General features: G+C 36.0%; 1 protein-coding gene across 1 annotated transcript in view; it reads left to right on the forward strand.

Moving 5' to 3' along the window:
- Window positions 1-17378, forward strand: part of VPS13B (vacuolar protein sorting 13 homolog B) — a 431388-nt gene that overhangs the window by 359177 nt on the left and 54833 nt on the right. The window contains exons 40-41 of the mRNA XM_005423449.3: window positions 8590-8786; window positions 16545-16726. Of these exons, the coding sequence (XP_005423506.1) occupies window positions 8590-8786; window positions 16545-16726 (379 nt within the window). The remainder of the gene's footprint in view (window positions 1-8589; window positions 8787-16544; window positions 16727-17378) is intronic.

Genomic DNA, 17378 nt, shown 5'->3' on the forward strand with positions numbered 1-17378 from the left:
TTCCGATTTTGTGACTCTGATTTATGAAACTCTGCAAACCCAAGTCCTTCCGGCTGTACAGTGACTTTGTGGTGCTTCTCATAGGAGTCAGGCTTTGCTGTGGTGAGAATGTGTGGTCAAAATAGTTCATATACTGAAAATTATAAGGTACATTTTCTGTTAATAGACTGCTAACCTCAATGGTCAGAGGTGACTACATTTCAACATCATAATGCTTGTATTATTAATAAATACTGAAGCCTAGAAAATTAAAAACCTTAAATGAAGTGTGGAAGATAGTTCCTGTATCAGAAAGAGACAATAAAGGGTGTTGAAAGAAGTAGGTGAGTCCCTAATGTAAGATCTGCAATCTGTATACTTTTGTTTCTCAATGCCTGAAACAATACATTAAGAGCTAATAAATTAAAGAAATATTGTTACTTTTGCTGTTCAAAAGGCAAGTGATCGTCACATAAACTCAGTCTCAAGGTGAATGACAATTACTATAGAAGTTTGACACTTAGCAGTACATGATTTTTCTGTTTAAAGTTCTGCAGAAATCTCAGTTAGCCCAATGCTATTCTGTGCTTTCTTAAAAAAAAAGCTGTTAGTGTGTTCAGAGTAATTTTTCCATAATGAAAAAAGCCAGTATCTGTGACAGATTACATTACTCCACACACCTGCATTTGCTCTGAACCTGCTAGCCTGATAAAATGATAAGTTGGTCATATGTTGTTTTAAAAAGGCAAAGAATGTAGTTCCTAATAAAAGAATGCTACATATTTCTTCTAAAAGGTTAAAAAGCATTTCTCAGGGCTCTTAAATTACCATATTCTGATACCAGGGGAAAATAAAACCTGGGCTTAGAGTCGTGTTTGTACTTAGAGGGCTTTCCGGACAGGAAGGCAATCTTGATGCAATTCAGTAAGCCACAATACCAGTGGGGCATCACAGGTGAAAAAATTGCAGCTGTACCCCTCACCACAATGTATTACAACTGTACAGTGGAATATTTCCTGTACAGAAATAGGGCTTGGTTAACTTTGTTTCCCAAGAGTAGATCACATTAAAACGTTATAAAATCATGATTTCCTGCATTTGAATACTTGTGGTTTCTCAACTGGTTCCAATATTACAAAAGGTTTTTTTATAGCTTCTATTAGTTGAAGATGTATAGAAGCTTTTTTCCAAAGTCAGCTAAAAGGAAGTTATGTATTTTTAAAGAACGACTTTTCTCAGAAGACAGGAGTTTTCTTTCACATCTTTTCATTACAACTCTATTTGATATTTATTTTATAAACTGCAGGACAGATGTCAATTTAAATAAACTTAAATAAATATACTAATAGGACTATCAGTATATATGTTTAATGGAGTTGAAAGAGCCATAGAATCTGTTATTACTCAGATAGCCAAATAGTAGTTATTTTCATTAGTCAGCCAAAGACCTCAATATAGATAAAGGAAAAGTTAAATTAAGCAGATATTGCATATTAAATTTTAGAGTGAGTATTTGTAATTTAAATATCCTAGCTTTAGGACCAAATTTATTTTTTAAAAAATTCAAAGAGAAGCAAAACAATTCTGTGTAGAAATTATATTATATAATTTTGAAAAACATCTCCAGTTGGGGTATCTGATTATTCCAGAGTGTTGAAAATTGAGAGTGTACCATAGTGGAATATATTTTACTGCCTGAAATATATAGGTATGTAACATTCAAACTGCTGTCAAAGTACAGAAAGCTGTAATGAAAATACAAAGGAGGCCGAGGTGGGTGGGACAGCAAATACTTTGTACAACTAAATAATTTTAATCCTAGTACTACTGCTAATCCTGAAACTACTTATACGAGGCTATATTTTTACCTCACTGTAAGTCATCTCTCTTTTTTTGGTGATTTGGTTGTTTGGTTTTTTCCTTCATGAAATGGGGATATTGGTGGTCTGTAGCTGTGCCAGGAAAGTCTGTTTTCTACACAGATACGATACAATCTTAGCTCTGAGGAAGGTTAAAAAATATTATCTAACAGGCAAGTGGTTTGTAGCATGATTTCACACTGTCAATCACACAAGATACACAGGAGTGTGGATGTTGAAGTATCCTTCATTTGCCCAAAATGTAAGTGTTCCACTGGTCAGATTGAATTGTGTATGTTGTGTGAACCAGGCATATTGCAGCATTCTATTCTATTTAATATTATTTTTCTTTTGAGCATATTTTCTACATATTGTATTATTTTTCTGCAGAGTTCTTTTGCTAGTTTTATATAAATAATACTTCAAAATCAAATTTAAAAGTAATGTTCCTGGTAGTTATTGCCAAGACTTTTTTCCTTATAAAAATCTGCACAAAACTTTTTATTTCCTGCTACTGCAACTTCTGTTCACCTAATGAGAGAATTATATTTTTAAGACAGTTGGCCCTAAACCAGTAAAATATCTTAATAAAAGAATAGCTTTATTACAGAGCAATCAGTTTATTCATGCTCAGGAAGCTGAAGTAAAAATTGCAGTCTGGGTTGGTGTCTGACTCAGAGTTCTAGTTTGTGTTGTGTTCTGCCTCATTCACTGAGGTGGCCCTGCTTGAAGAAGATAAAACACACACACACTTCCTGTCTTCTGGGTGCATTTTTTTGTGCAGTAGTTGTTTCTGGACCAAGAACAGCTGAATTTCCAAGAGGAAGCGCCCACGATCTGAGGGACTGAGATTCAAGAAATGAATGTATCTTCTGTAAAAGCTTCTTTTCTAGCAAATACATCAATCAAAAGGAAGCATCACTGAAAGAAACATTAGGCACTCAGCTGTTAATATCTTTCTTTCTTTCTCAACTGGACAAGATGTATTTTCCAGCCTAAGATATTTAGCATGTATTTAGTTTTAAAGTTCACATTTTTATACTGAGTTTTAAAATCATATGCTTCAGTAGTTAATACTGAAGGCATAATACTTTTATATACTTCATTCCACAACCTCAAAGATGTAGGCTGATGACTGTAGCTTTTGCCTACAGACAAAAAGATGTTTATGAAAAAGATGGGATTAGTTAAGAAATGGAGATGTTTTAATTATTTCTCTCCTAGCTGGAAATTATGTCCATGTCTGAGACCTGTTGGCATTCTGACAAAATGTATATTGAATAATAGGTATGATCATTTATGGTGACGTGGCAGGTTGGGGAAGTCCACTGATGCTGGCTCTCTGCTCAGCTGTAGAAATGTACCTGTAGACAGATAAGTGATGTGCACCCAGCACTTTTCAAGTCCAAATTAGCCAAGAACCCCAAAGCTGGGAGGATAACATCAGCTCACAGGAAAATATAGAAGCATGTCGTCATCTTGAAATTCTTTGAAAAGCACTTAGGGGTCAACAGTTATTTCTCTATCAAGTCTTAATAGTCTTAATATTACACAAAACCACTAGTGGGAAAAAGAAATATCTGTAAAACACAATTAACAACACAGCAGTAACAGACTGTGTAGCATTTCTTGACCCCCTAGTTTCCAAGTAGGAAATTAAATTATTCTGGTACTGGTAGTGTGTGACACAATATATGATGAATAAGCAAAAACACAATGACATTGTAGTGCTTTAGTGGGACTACTTCATGTTGGTTACTAACATGATACTGTCTTGCTGATAGGTTAACAAGTGTGAAAGAAATTACCTGAAGTATGCAGGGTTTTAAGAGGATTTTCAGGTTTCTCATTGTTTGGCCTTTTTTGGGGGGGAGTGATGTGTGTGTGTTGGAGGCTTCAGCTCTGCTCAAATCAGATGTTTTTCATATGTGTTAGTGTAATATACATGAAAATTTTTGTCTTAAAATAGAGTGAAACGAGATTCAGAGAAAACAGGAATCTGCTCTCTTCTGAGTAAAAAGATTTTTTCTCCAAGGCAGCTATTTCTGAACAGTTGTTTGTGTCATGTACCTTGCCAATACACAATTTTCCTTCTTCTTCCAAACACTGCCATGCCGTTTTCAGATCTCCAGTGTCTATAGTTCACAACAGTAAAGAGAAAAAGGAGCAGCCTTCAATTTCTCTGCTTAGAGTTTGGACTGTTTCATACAGCTTTTCATTTCTGCTTCTAACCTCTGTTGTTAAACAGAGATGCTGCTGAAAAATAAAGCATTTGACTGTGGTTTTCCTCCCTATTGCCATAATCATCCTTCTAAATAAGTGTCTTTGCCACAGTGTGTGGTTTTCTATCAAAACAGAACTTGGAGATTCTTGCTTAAATCTGAGCTCATGGTTAAATAATACTTTTATGTACATTTAAGTGACAGGTGAGTACAATCATTGCAATTAAAACTGTCTTTGAGAGCTATGGAAGAGGACAAAAAGCTGCAGGGAAGTGTCTGCTGGAGAACCAAGCTTCTTGTTTAGCAAAAAATTAAATTTGCTTTGTTTGTGTTTGCTTTTGTAGAGGCAGCCCTAGTGGTCACATTTTCTAAGAGGTAACAATTATATGAATTATGGCTTAGGTTTTGTTCAAATATTTTGAGGTAAAACCATACTTAATTCGACACGCAGTAAATTTTTTTGTTGCAGCTAGTTCACTTATTCCCACTGCTAATGACTCAGTTCTGGCATTATAACCCCTTTCCAGGCTTTCACAACTATTATTTTTGGCAGCTGCTGCTGCCCAGAGCTACCATCTTTTCCTAAACTTATCCAGATCAGGCATTAGTAATAAAGCCCCTAGAAAAAATAAAGCTAGATATGTAGAAATCAAAGATTCTAAGTCGATTAAGTCTTTTGCAAGCTTCAAACTAGAAAGCTTACAGTTTGTGTAGTTCCAAAGCATGAGCTGTATTTTGTATAGGAAATCACATAATGTGTATCCTTGATTTCTTATCTCCAATGTGCAGATGACACTTTGAAACAAACTGTCTCTTGCTCTGGTAGATTTCTTGACATATTACGACATAGTTAGAAAAAATTGTAAACAAAATAATGAGGAATAATAGTTTCTACTTGCTGACCAGTCTGCATTAACTGTTCAGTGATGTTTTTCCTGGCTACTCATACTGCTGAGTTCAGCAATCATTCCTGTGCCTTTCCAGATTTCTCATAATTCACTTTAGAAGTTGTCCTGCACTACACAGGATCACAGGATGGGTACAGTGGAAGGGTCTGCAGTGGATCCTCTGGTCAGACCTCCCTATTCCCTATCCCAGAGCACATGGCACAGGATTGCTTCCAGGTGGTTCTTGAATATCTCCAGGGAGGCTCTACAATCTCTCTGAGTCACCCACACAATAAAGTTCTTCCTCATACTCAGATGAAACTTCCACTGTGTTAGTCTATACCACAGACCACAGCCTGAACACGAGTTACAAAGTTATTACTTATTTGTGGCATAATTGTTTTCATCATTATACTTTGCCATCTTTTCCTCAAGAGGAGTTTCAATACATCTACTACCTAATGAGTGGGTGGAAATACTGAAGTACCTTTTTCTTTAATATAGCCAGGATGTGTGAAATACAGTTTAGGTTTTTTCAAATTTTGCTCTGCCTTTGTTTTGAATCTTTATTTTTAATTCTCTATATTATTCTTATCTCTCCTTATTGATAGTTTTATGGTTTTTGTATTGCAGTGCCACTTAAAAAAATATCTTACTGTACTCTTGAACTTGTTCTTCCAGCTCATTAATCTAGTGGGAATAGAATTCATCACCCTGCTTAGCCTCTTTTAAAACACCCATTACTTTCTATTCTAATGCAATTTTGTGAGATTCTCATTAAGGAAAGAGTTTTGTTTTGGGATGTAATCTAAGAGAAATAAATATCCTACATATGATAGCTTTGTGAGACTTTCATTGCACACATATTACTCACTAACATTGATAAGAAAAGGTAATTCAGATTTTGATAGACATTAGGAAGCACAAGACCAAACCAAGTATTCAAATATATTTAATCAGGTTCCTAAAAGAATGCCAAGATATTTTAAGGACTGAAATTTAAAAGTATGCAGAAATAAATATGGCTGTATGTAAAGTATCTATGCAACCATGAAAGGCTGCAGCCTTTTGTCAAAAATGAAACACATCCTTTTATAATTATGTAATTCCAAGACTTCATGCTATAGGAAGTATGCCAAGTATTACAAAATTTAACTAAACTGAAATGTTTTATCACCAGTGGAGATTGTGAAGGTTTAAAAAGAGAAGTATGTGAGTGTGAATGGCTCCACAATGTAGTATAAAAGACAGCAGATGATGGAAGAGGCTCTTTGTGTGTTCCTAGTTAACATAGGGGAGTTCTTTGGATGTATCCATAATTGGAGGGTAGGAACATTGCTACAGTAATGTAGCAGCCTTAAGTGTTTGTCCACAGGCATTAAACAGTCAAATAATTTACACTGAGAAGTTCTGAAAAAAGAACTAAAAGTCTAGTGGCACTGAGAGGAAAAATAATCACTATAGTGTGACTTTGAAATATGGTCATAAACTCATGTAGTATTTCTTATTGCTGCTGTTGTGCACAGCACTATTTTACAGCTCGGAACAGAGAACCAAGAAAGATGTTTTCTGGCTCATCAAGCCCAACCTTCTGCCACTGGGGCAATGCTTGTTATTTTCTCTATCTAATTAACAAATCAAGCTTTTCAAAGTAGCTCTCATGAGCACCAAGGCTCTCCTTGCGCATCTCCGTCTTTTTTCTGTACAGTTTGTAGCCTTACACTTTATTCATAGGGCAACTCAGTTTTGGCACAAAATTTCTATAAAGCTTTCTTCTATTAAATGTTTCTCTCCTGAGGTGTCTGGATGGCACAATTATGTTCCTGTTGTTTAATTTCATTTAGTCTTCAACTCTCCACAGCAAGAGTTAATACAGTTTTAAGATGAAGAATTGGAAACGTGACATACTTCAGATGAGTCCCCACTGATGTCCTATACAAATCAATTAATATTTACCCCTCACTTTTGGAAATATCTCACTTGATGTTTCACAAGATGATATTTGCTTTTTCCAGGCTTCATCATACTGTCTCACACTTTCCCAGCTGACATTTACAGATCTTCACCTTTTCCAATTGAATATGCAGCTTATAAACAAATGTGTTGTTATCTTTACACATATCACATGTGGGTTTTGATACTAAATCAATCCCTTTTTCTCACACTCTAGTCTTCAAAATTAAATCAGCTCTCCTGACTGATACTGCAGTGGTACTCTGTGTTATATACATTACTGGCATCAGAGGTTTACTGACAGTTATCAGATTTTTTTTTTGTCCTACATCTTGAACTAAAAAAATTTTAGAGACTGTAGTTGCTTTTTTCAGTCTTCACATATCATTGTGGTTTGACAGATGTAGTTAAAATCCACCTTTCAGGCTCTGTGGTTCCACATGTTAATTCCTCCAGAATTCTTTGGTGATTATTTATGTTCCTTTGCCCTCCCCAGCTTGAACCATTGAGCTCCCTGAATTTTCCTTCTTAACCTTCATTCCTGTTAATTAATCAGCTTACTGTCATCTCCATCTGCATTATAATCTTTACTGAATAACAAGGAAGAATGCTTACAAAACTTTTTCTAAATTTACTTGCATCTCTGCCTTCTCTGCCATCTTACTTTTTTCCTGGTCATTTATGTATGTATGTCTATACACAGGGATAAAACAGGTAATAACACGTACATATGCATTTTTTTCTTACTATTTGCTTTATGTCAGCTTGACTTTTAGTAATCTGGAGCATGTACAGCTGCCATACCTGTGGATTTCTCATCCTAATTCTGAAGTCTTCATAGCTGACTGAATTTGCATTTGTTTTAAATTCATATTCTGATTCACTTTCTTGCTATTACCAAAAAAAGAAAAAGGATAAAAAGACACCTAGAGTACAACCCTTTAAGATCTGTACTTTAATTAAAATTGGTTTTCTATTGCCTATAGAAATGTCTATAATAACTTTCTCTCCAATTCAGTGATGCATCGTGAAATAATCCAAGTGGATTATTTACAGAATTAAATTTAGGGATGTAATTAAGCAGAAGCCACTATGTATTTATTTGGTTTCATTTGCCTTTATTTGTCTAAATAGTCCTTGAAAGAAAAGATCATGTGCTTACAAGTGCTTCATTATTTCACCCAGGGTTTTTAGCAATGTGTTGGCCCACCACAAAGTGTTGTGTTGTCCATTATAATTTTTTCTCCGCGTCACTGATTACTTTAACAAACTTATATTTTTAATGTAATAAAACTAAAACAATTAGTTAAAAAAAATTAATGATGACTAGAGTGTCTTTGATACCATGATGTGTAGACATCTGATGGATTTTTTGGCTGCATAATACAAATAATGTTTAGATTAATTGTCTTTGTTATTCATGGTTTCCATGGTTTCCTGTGGAACAAGCAGCTATTTTTGTACAGAGGAAGAGAATGTTGGAAGTGTTAGTCTGCAGTGATGTTCTAAAAACATTTTCTTTTAACTCAAGACAGCACAAGATCTGAATAATGGTTATAGTTAAGATTTTCTATATGACCATTTACTTTTATGTAGTTTAATTAGTTTTACACTTTTAGCATATAGATTAAACTGCATTATATTTGCAATCAAGCACAAAGTAATTATTCCTTCTCCCTTTTATCACAGGTTCCTTGCAGCTTGGAGTACTGGGATGAGCTTCAGAAGTCATTTGTTGCATTCCGGGAGTTCAGTCTATCAGAAAGCAAAGTCTGTGAGCTGCAGCTGCCCAGTATCAGCCTTGTGAGCGATCAGAAGGAGCTCATAGCCTCTGACCTGTGGAGGATTGTCCTCAACAGCAGCCAGAACGTGGCTGATGACCAAAGGTAATTTTAAAGAAGGAGGGGAAAAGACATCTGATGCTACACTCCTGAGAAATCTGTTTCAAGAGACTTAGAAATTAAGATGCTTTTTTTAATATGTGATAAGAGCAGTTAGTCCTTCGCGAGGTTCAGACTGTGGCTCATCTTCACACAAGGGCATGGAGTGTGCACAAAAAAAGCTTTCCTTTAGGTTCATAGGCAGCCTGGCAGCATCATAACCATCCATTTTTTGAATACAAGGCTTACTGAAAAGTGCAGACAAAAGAAGGCTTAGGTGTAAGCCTTACATCCATCCTGTAATGTAGTCGTAAACATTCTTCCCCCATGCAATACTTTCACATCATCTTAATTCTCTCCTCAGTGCAAGTCAGCAACTATTTTAAAGATACTGAACAAAATGTTATTATTTCAATAGTATTGCATTATTCACACAGATTACTTACTATGCTAAAAGAAAAAAAACTAATCAGTGCTTTTTAAACACTGGGGATCCATTTTCCATTATATTTGCAGCCAGAAACACTGTGCAATGACAGCTATTCACTCTGTTTGCATTCATTCCATTTTGGTTAATATGTAGAGTAAAAGAAATAAGTTCTGTCCAGAAACAGCAGTGGAATTGCTTTCAAAGACCTGCTTAACATTTTATATTTAGACCAGAAAACCCAAAATTACTCTCTTGGCCCATTGGTATTTGCTGATTCTTGCTTCTTTGTTTATGAACCCAAGCTTCAATGAGTATGTAGCATCCATGTATGTGTTAAATGAAGCTACAGAATTCAGAGAAATCAGAGAATATGAGCATGGCTAACAGAATCAATGAAGAAAATTAAACATCTGGTTTCCATTAATAGTATCAGGTTGGAAATGATTTCTTGATGTTAATTGTGAAAGAATGCATTTTCATCATTGAGAAGTTAAGTGTTTTAGACAAGGTTAATTCCTCTGAATGTGGGACCCTGGCAGAATTGCCTTCCTGGTCAGCTTAACACCACAGAAATGTGAACTCGGTGGGAACTGGAAATGATGTAGTGAAATGTAGTAGATTTTTTTTTCATCAAGGCATTTAGCACTGTAGTCATGTTTATTGTTTTCTGCTGGAATAGGGTTTGTCACTAGATGCAGTGTTTCATTCAGGGAGCTCTGATAAGCTAATGAGCTGTAATTGTTGAGAAACAACAGGAATTAAACCGAAGCATTTGCAGTTCACTGCACAAGGATAGCAGGAGATGAATGAAGGCAGCAAAAAACATTTACCTCACTACTGAAGCATTTGAAGGTAAATAAACAGAAGAGAAAGAGGGAGGTCGAAGGAAAGTTCCTTGAACTGACACCTACCTGTCCAGAGGCTGCAGAGTCACTAGTCCTGACACTTTTGTTAGTCTGGGGAATTCATAATAGCTTTAAGAAGTGTAGCTTATACCTATATGGACTAGCAGTAGACTGGAAATTTAAAGATTTGTATAGGTCAGGGCGAGCTCCAGAAGCCAGAAACCTGTGGGATATATGAAGAAACCATCTGATTTCAATCAGAGGAGAGAAAAAGTTATATTCCCTGCCTCGGCAGTGTTTTTAATTTGGAGGCATGGGTTTGCTCTCATGACACCATACCTGGAGTACTGTGTCCAGTTTTTGGAGCCCCAAACTTAAGAAGGATGTGGACCTGCTGGAGTGATTCCAGAGAAGAGCCACAAAGAGGATCACAGGACTGGAGCATCTCTCCTGTGAAGACAGACTGAGAGACTTGGAATGTTTCAGTCTGAGGAAAAGGTGGGTCTGAGGAGACCTTAGAGCAGCATTTCAGAACTGAAAGAAAGCTGGAGAGAGATTTTTAAAAGGACAGATAGTGATAAGGGGGCATGGATTTAAGCTGAGAGAGGGCAGGTTTAGATTATATATTAGGAAGAAATTCTTTACTGTGAGGGTGGTGAGGCACTGGAATAGGTTGTCCAGACAAGCTGTAGATGCTCCATCCCTGGAAGTGTTCAAGGCCAGGCTGGGTGGGACTTTGACCATCCTGGTCTAGCATAAGTTGTAACTGCCCTTGACAGGGGTATTGGAACTATGATCTTTATGGTTCCTTCGAATCCAACCCTGTCTGTGGTTCTATGATAAAAATTCAAACTGATCTCATAACTTCAAACAAAGCTGCACTGCAAGCTTTCTTAAGGATGGCTGCAGGAAGGACTGGTGTGGAAGTAGTTCTGAGCAGTCAGGAGTGATCCTTCTCACAAAACCTTCATAGGTCAAAACAAGAGCAGCTGTTCTGCAGATATGAGGCTTTGACCTACGGTGTTTGAGGCACAGTGGCTTTTTCTTGGAAACAGAACAAACATGCCAGTGATATATCACTGACCTGGAGGTTTTGAGACAGGGCCCAAGAGCTGAATGTGTGTGGTTACAGCTACAGAACAAATTGAAGGTCATGGTTAAGGCCTGAGGGATCACATTCTGTTAAAGGGAAGCCTCATGTAAGAGGTGGTGACAGCAACTGTGGACCTGCAGAGAAGACAAATCTTTCTAGATTTCTAGTGGCTCATAGGAAGTCCATGTTGGAAGTAACTTTGCTGAAAATGTGGCTTCATCAAACACACTGCTGCTGGTATGGATAATTTCTTCTCACCAAACACTCTGAAATATGTTCTAGATTCGACTTAACCAAAAAATGCCAGACTTTCTTGGTTTTGAGAGAGAGACAGTGCCCATCTTGTGGTAAATGTCAAAGTCTTGTTCCTAAAGCCAGCATTTAACATGGGATTTTGCAGACTTGTGGGAAGAGCCTCAAGGCTTAATGCCAGTGCTGAGTGTTAAACTAGGGAATTCTAATGCTGAGGGATCTGTGAGAGTAAGAAACAAAGGCTGTATAAAAGTTGAACCTCAATTTTCCTTTACACTCACAATAATTTGATGTTAATTACAGGCTGCAACTGTATGATTGGTTAACAATTGTAATACACTATTAATTGTAAAGTGTAAAAATGCTTAGTCTTGTTCAAGTTTATCTTCTTAGTTTGATGTTATATTTTGGGTCAGACTCTAACCACTGCCATATGCATGCAGCTGCTGCTCAATGATAATATTTTTTCTTAAAATTCTGCAGCATTTTTTGGTGGTTTTTTTTTTGTTTTTTTGGTTTTTTTTGTTTTGTTTTGTTTTGTTTTTTGTAACCTCTGTGATATGCTAATTATTATTAGCAGAGAGCTGATCCATTGTGGTTTAGTACTTTATTACTGATTCCTAACATTGGTTATAAGGTATGAAATTTAGGTGTCTCATGTGACAGGAAAGCAACAAAGTTTGTGAGAAGATGTAGATTCAGCTGATACAATGAGCAGTAGCTGGCAGGGCGAAATAGAGCAACCAGTAATGAATATGGGAATATGCAAAGATGTCATGATTCAAATCCTGTGGTATGCAAGTTCTTCTGAGATTGATCAGGAGCTAACTGGAAGTGTAAAAATCAGAAGCTGTCTGGTGAAGGGCATAATTGTTTATTTTTGAGAATTTTGTATCCCATTCATTATTTCTATGTATGTATAAAGTTTGCACAAATATTTTTGGAAGTTTATTCAGTGAGTGGGCAAATTTGAAGTACCAAGTGAAATAATTTAGCGTTTCTTTGGGGATGTAGTACAGTGTTTATGAAAGAAATCATATATGGCATAAATGACTGTTTATGGAAGACCTTAAAACAGGGGATTACAAAAAATTATCACAGAATAAATTATTTTTATGGGTTGCATTTGCCTGTTGAGGGACTAACAAATAATAATTGAAATTACTTTTTAAAGCTCTGTTTGGTTGGTGAGACACTAAAGCCCCTTCCTGGTTTGGTTGGGAATGATTTATAATTGTTTTGTTTAAATGAGTTACATGACAAGATGGTTTATATATTTGTGCATCTTCTATGTAATTTAAAGAGTATTTTTATAATTACTGACATATTAATGTAAAATAGTAATTGAAAATGCCTTAAGATACAAACCATGAAACAAGTACAAAAACTTCTAAATAAGCCTTAAATTGCTACTTTTTAGAAATTCAAGTGAGGAATCATGATCATGTTTCTTGCTAATTGTTTCAGCTTTTATTCAAAGTAGATGATGTACTGGATTTTGACCTCTAACAATTTGGGTTCAGACCAGAATTTGAGTCATAAATTAAATGAGTTAACTGGTCTCTTTCTTCTTCCCAGTGGATATTTTCCCATGTTGTAGTTTCATCACAAATGGCAGTTTTGGTTTAAATATTTCTCTCTTAAAATAACAAGAATAATGCAGGTCACTGCTAAGTCATTGTTCTCAGTTGCCATATGTTTAACTTGAGCTGCTTTGCATGATGCGAAATATCATAATTTATATGACTTCAAATGTAGATATTTTTCATTTTAAGTATTCTGATATTTCCCAGCACTTAAAAAAAATAAAGAAAAAAGAAAAAGAAAAAAATCTGGTAATAAAGTCAGATCACTTTTATTTTTAATTTCCTCTGATTTTGCCACATTCCTCCTTAAGCATGATGTGCCAAACACAAAGCAGTAGAATCTGGTTCTTCCTCTTCTTTCAGAGTTGAAAAATTGTGGACAGTCCACACTTCATTTTGTAGCTCCAAGGAAGCCAAGAAATGTGGGGGTGGTTTTGTATTGTATTCACTTGATGAATAAATTTTGATTGCCCAATCACATTTTCTCCTGATATTAATGTTCCTACTGTCATTCACCAAGACTTAATAGAAATTTTCCTGTATTTTCAGTTGGCACAACTTTATTTGCTGTTTGTGCACAGCATGTGATAAAGGGCTGTGGTTTTTCATTTTTGTGCTCTCTGCAAAGTCCAAGGAGAAAGTGGCAGTGCTGCAGGTCTGAGGGAAGTCCACCTAGGCAAAAAATTTAAATAGGATTCAATTTAAAATCAGGGTCATGGTAGCAACTACAGTTCCTCTGTAAAAACTTTATTTATATTATGACTTTTTATTACAGATGGGTTTTTTTAAAGAAAATACTATAATAATTTGATGGCTGCTTTTAGTATATTTTGTACTGTAGCTGGTTTATACTGTTGCTGTATTCTTATTTTCATAATGACATGGGGACTATAATTCTGCACATGGTTTCAGGTTGAGTAAAAATCAAATGGAGCCCCTCACAGATAAAACAATTACACTTCAGAAAAAGTCTGGGCAGATGGGACAACAGTGGTGAAAGATCCTTGTTGCATTTCTTTTCAGATGGTTCCTAGAAGGCTATTTCCTCTCTGTAGAGACTTTACCTTCTTTACCATCATGGTTTAAGATGCACTGTCCTGCTCCTCTCAGCCCTCCACTGCCAGCTCTTGTCCCTCCATGGCAGGGGAAAGGATGCAAGGCCAGTTCTGTCCCATGGGGCAACACTGTCCCACCCTCATTTGCTATTTCTCTCTTGTTAAGTTTTTAAGCATCTGGTTGAACTCTGAATTTTGCAGGGTTTCAGTGTTGGGCCTTTTTTGTTTCTAAGGTGACTCCATCAGGAAACAAAAAGCAGCTTTGAATCTTTTTGTTCCCAACATTTTAAATTGCTGAGTATTACCTCTCTGTGGTCTGTTGCTTGTGGAGCAGAAAAAGTGAAGAAAACTTTGGCTAAAAGCTTTACATTATTTCCCTGGTGTGAAGCTCCTGCCACATTTCCTTCTGTATCAAGCATGTCCTGTTGCTCTGTCATCATGGTGTTTATGAGCGAGAAATTACAAAAGTTCCACCACAGTAAAATGCTCAATAAATAGAAAGAAGATATATAAAATTTTACTAAATAAGAAATTAGGTTTTGTTTGGCTTTTATTCTATGAAAATATGCATCTCCAAAATACATCAAAAGAAATAAAAATGCTTAGTCACTGATAGGTGAGTCAATAAATATATATTTTTGGAATAAACCTCAAATATGAGAAATAAATGTCCTTCTTCTTTACTGCAAACAGTGTTACAGCTGTTCATGAAATTAAGTAGTAATTCAGAATATCAAGGTGCAATTAGTTTTTTTTTAAATATCTTCATAGTTTGGTTAACATTTGTTTGCCCTCCTCTACCCCAACAGAAAACTGTTTTCATTTCATATGCTCCTGAATTTCTGTTTGTAATCAAAATGCAACAAGCAAAAAATCTTAAAATATTAATAGTTCCTTTGAAAGAACTAACCAGTTTTACAGATTGAAAAGTACTTAGTTGTTTAAATCAGCATATGAATTTTTGTCCTTTTGGATTTGGTTCCTTCCTTTGTTCCAGCAATCTAATATCCATGGCAGAGCAAAGTAAAGCATCCTATTTCTCTGTTATCCAGTCCCATAGATATTTTATCATATGAACACAAAGAATAATTTTATTTCCAAAGGTGCCAGTTCTCAAAAGGTGTACAGCACTAGTTTTGGAATGTAAACAAGAAATTTAAACAGGTAAAGAAGCACAGGAAAGCAGCTAAAATTCTGATTAGGTCATTTATCTTTCATACTTTCCTGACCTAATCCATTCTAGTATCCTGGCATGATTCTTTAATAATTAGCTAATCTTAGTTGGGTTTTAGTGCTGCATAAGTATTTTATGTCCACAAGCCTTAAGTTGGATTTAAGCCCTGTAAATAAATACTATACTAGATAGTTACTGCAACACCAAATGATACTGATCAATTTACCTATCCATGGAATGCCATGCATTTGCGGCTGAACATTTTGAGTACCTACTATATTTGTGCAAAATTTTGAAGTGAAACACATTGCAAGATGAAAAATCTGGTCCTAAAAGCTTAAGGTATGTTGCTTGGAAAGTCATTGTTCAGATCTAAATTTACGTTTGAATTTAAAATATCTTTGAAATGTTAATGGAAGTGGATTTATGGTGCTTTAAAAGACTAATGACTTTCTGACAAAAATGTTGAGTTGACTTTAGTCCATCTTTCATTTAATCTTATTTTAAAAATAAAGATATTCTTTGACTGAGGATGTGGTTGTAATTCTCTTGAATCAAGTCTAAACTTTTAAACTAAAACTCTTGAGAGCCAAACTTCAAATGGAGTGCGAATGAGGAGCATTAAGGATAGCTTTTGCTAAATTAGAAAATTTATTTGTACTTCAGTGGTGTCTTAGCAGGTTATAGAATTGTGACGTCATGTTAGTTCCTCTCAAGAGACTGAAAGATAACGCTTGGAAATCCATGGTGTTAGGAGCACAGCTATGACAAAAAATCAGGAGGGTGGCACTTTAAATGTATAGTTAATATGCTTGTAAAGGGCTCCAGGCTGAGCTTATAGTACTTGGAAATAATTTTTGAATGATGATTTTAGAGTGAGAAGGGCAAAGGAAATTAAGCTTACAAAGACTAGGGGTTCATATATAGAAGTAGTTTGATGGTTGCAAATTGATTTCCTTGAAATCAAGTGGAAAAAAACCAAATTCTCTTGACCTTTCCTCTCATTCTTATAGCATTAATAACAATAATTACTCTTGTTTAGCCATTTCAACAATTAAAAATACCTGGCATATTTTGGGGGTTTTTTTCTGCTAAAAGGCTTTGGGTTTGTGCTTCAAATGTTTGTAAATTGAAAGTGTAGTTTGATAAAAGTATGGATGGATTACAATCTTGACTGTTACAGTCTGCTTTGGAAAAAGTACAGACACTGGCATTAGCAGTTAAAATAAAACCACGATGTTGTCTGTGTCAGAAAATGAGTGTGGAACGTCCTGAAGCTACAAAATTCTGGAAGTGCTGAAGTTCTACTTTGTTACCTTCCTTCTGCAGCTCAGAAAGTGAATCTGGCTCCCAAAGCATGTGCGATCAGCTTGTGACCCCCACGGCGTTAGCAGCTTGCACCAGGGTTGACTCCTGTTTTACTCCTTGGTTCGTGCCATCACTGAGTGTGTTGATGCAATTTACCTGTTTGGAAGTCCACCTATGCCATCATCTTGATCAACTCGGCACAGGTATGTACTGCTTTATGGAGAATAATAAAAACATAGTTCACAGATGCTGCTTAAGCACTCTCCTGCTCTGTGTAGTCCCCATCTCCTCATTCAAACAGGCATTCTTGAAACAAGCCATCACAAACAGCCAGCAGTGGCACAGGCTTCAGGGTGAAAGCAATGACTTGTGTGCACTGAGCCTGTCCACAGGGCTGGCAGTGAGGCTGGAAGAGCAGCCCCTCCCTGCCCCCGGAATGGGTAACTGTAGAAGCCGTCTGTTTTCCATAGTCTGATTAGGGACAGCAGGTGCCACTTCACTTTTGAGCCATCTTAGTGAATGAATTTGATCTTTTACATTTTCCAGTGTATTAACAGTACTGTTAAAATACTTGAAGATTTTGCAACCCGCTTAGTAAAAATTCCTTGGAAGAGCTCTGAGAACTGCAGATTTAAGTTATTTCAGTTATGATCACTTTTGGAGCTACATCTGGTTTTGTTCAGTGCTCTCTGTCATTGCATTAATGGCAAATACATTCCAAGAGATCTTTAGATTATTGTCTGATTTTCAAATGCCAGGAATGCTTTCTATGGAAGATAGGCAAACTTCTTGGATCATTTTGACAGGGACAGCTTTCTTTGTGTGTAGGTTTTGTGTTTCTGCAAGTATTATAAT

The sequence above is a fragment of the Geospiza fortis genome, unplaced genomic scaffold (genome assembly GCF_000277835.1).
Source record: "Geospiza fortis unplaced genomic scaffold, GeoFor_1.0 scaffold200, whole genome shotgun sequence".
NCBI lineage: Eukaryota > Metazoa > Chordata > Aves > Passeriformes > Thraupidae > Geospiza > Geospiza fortis.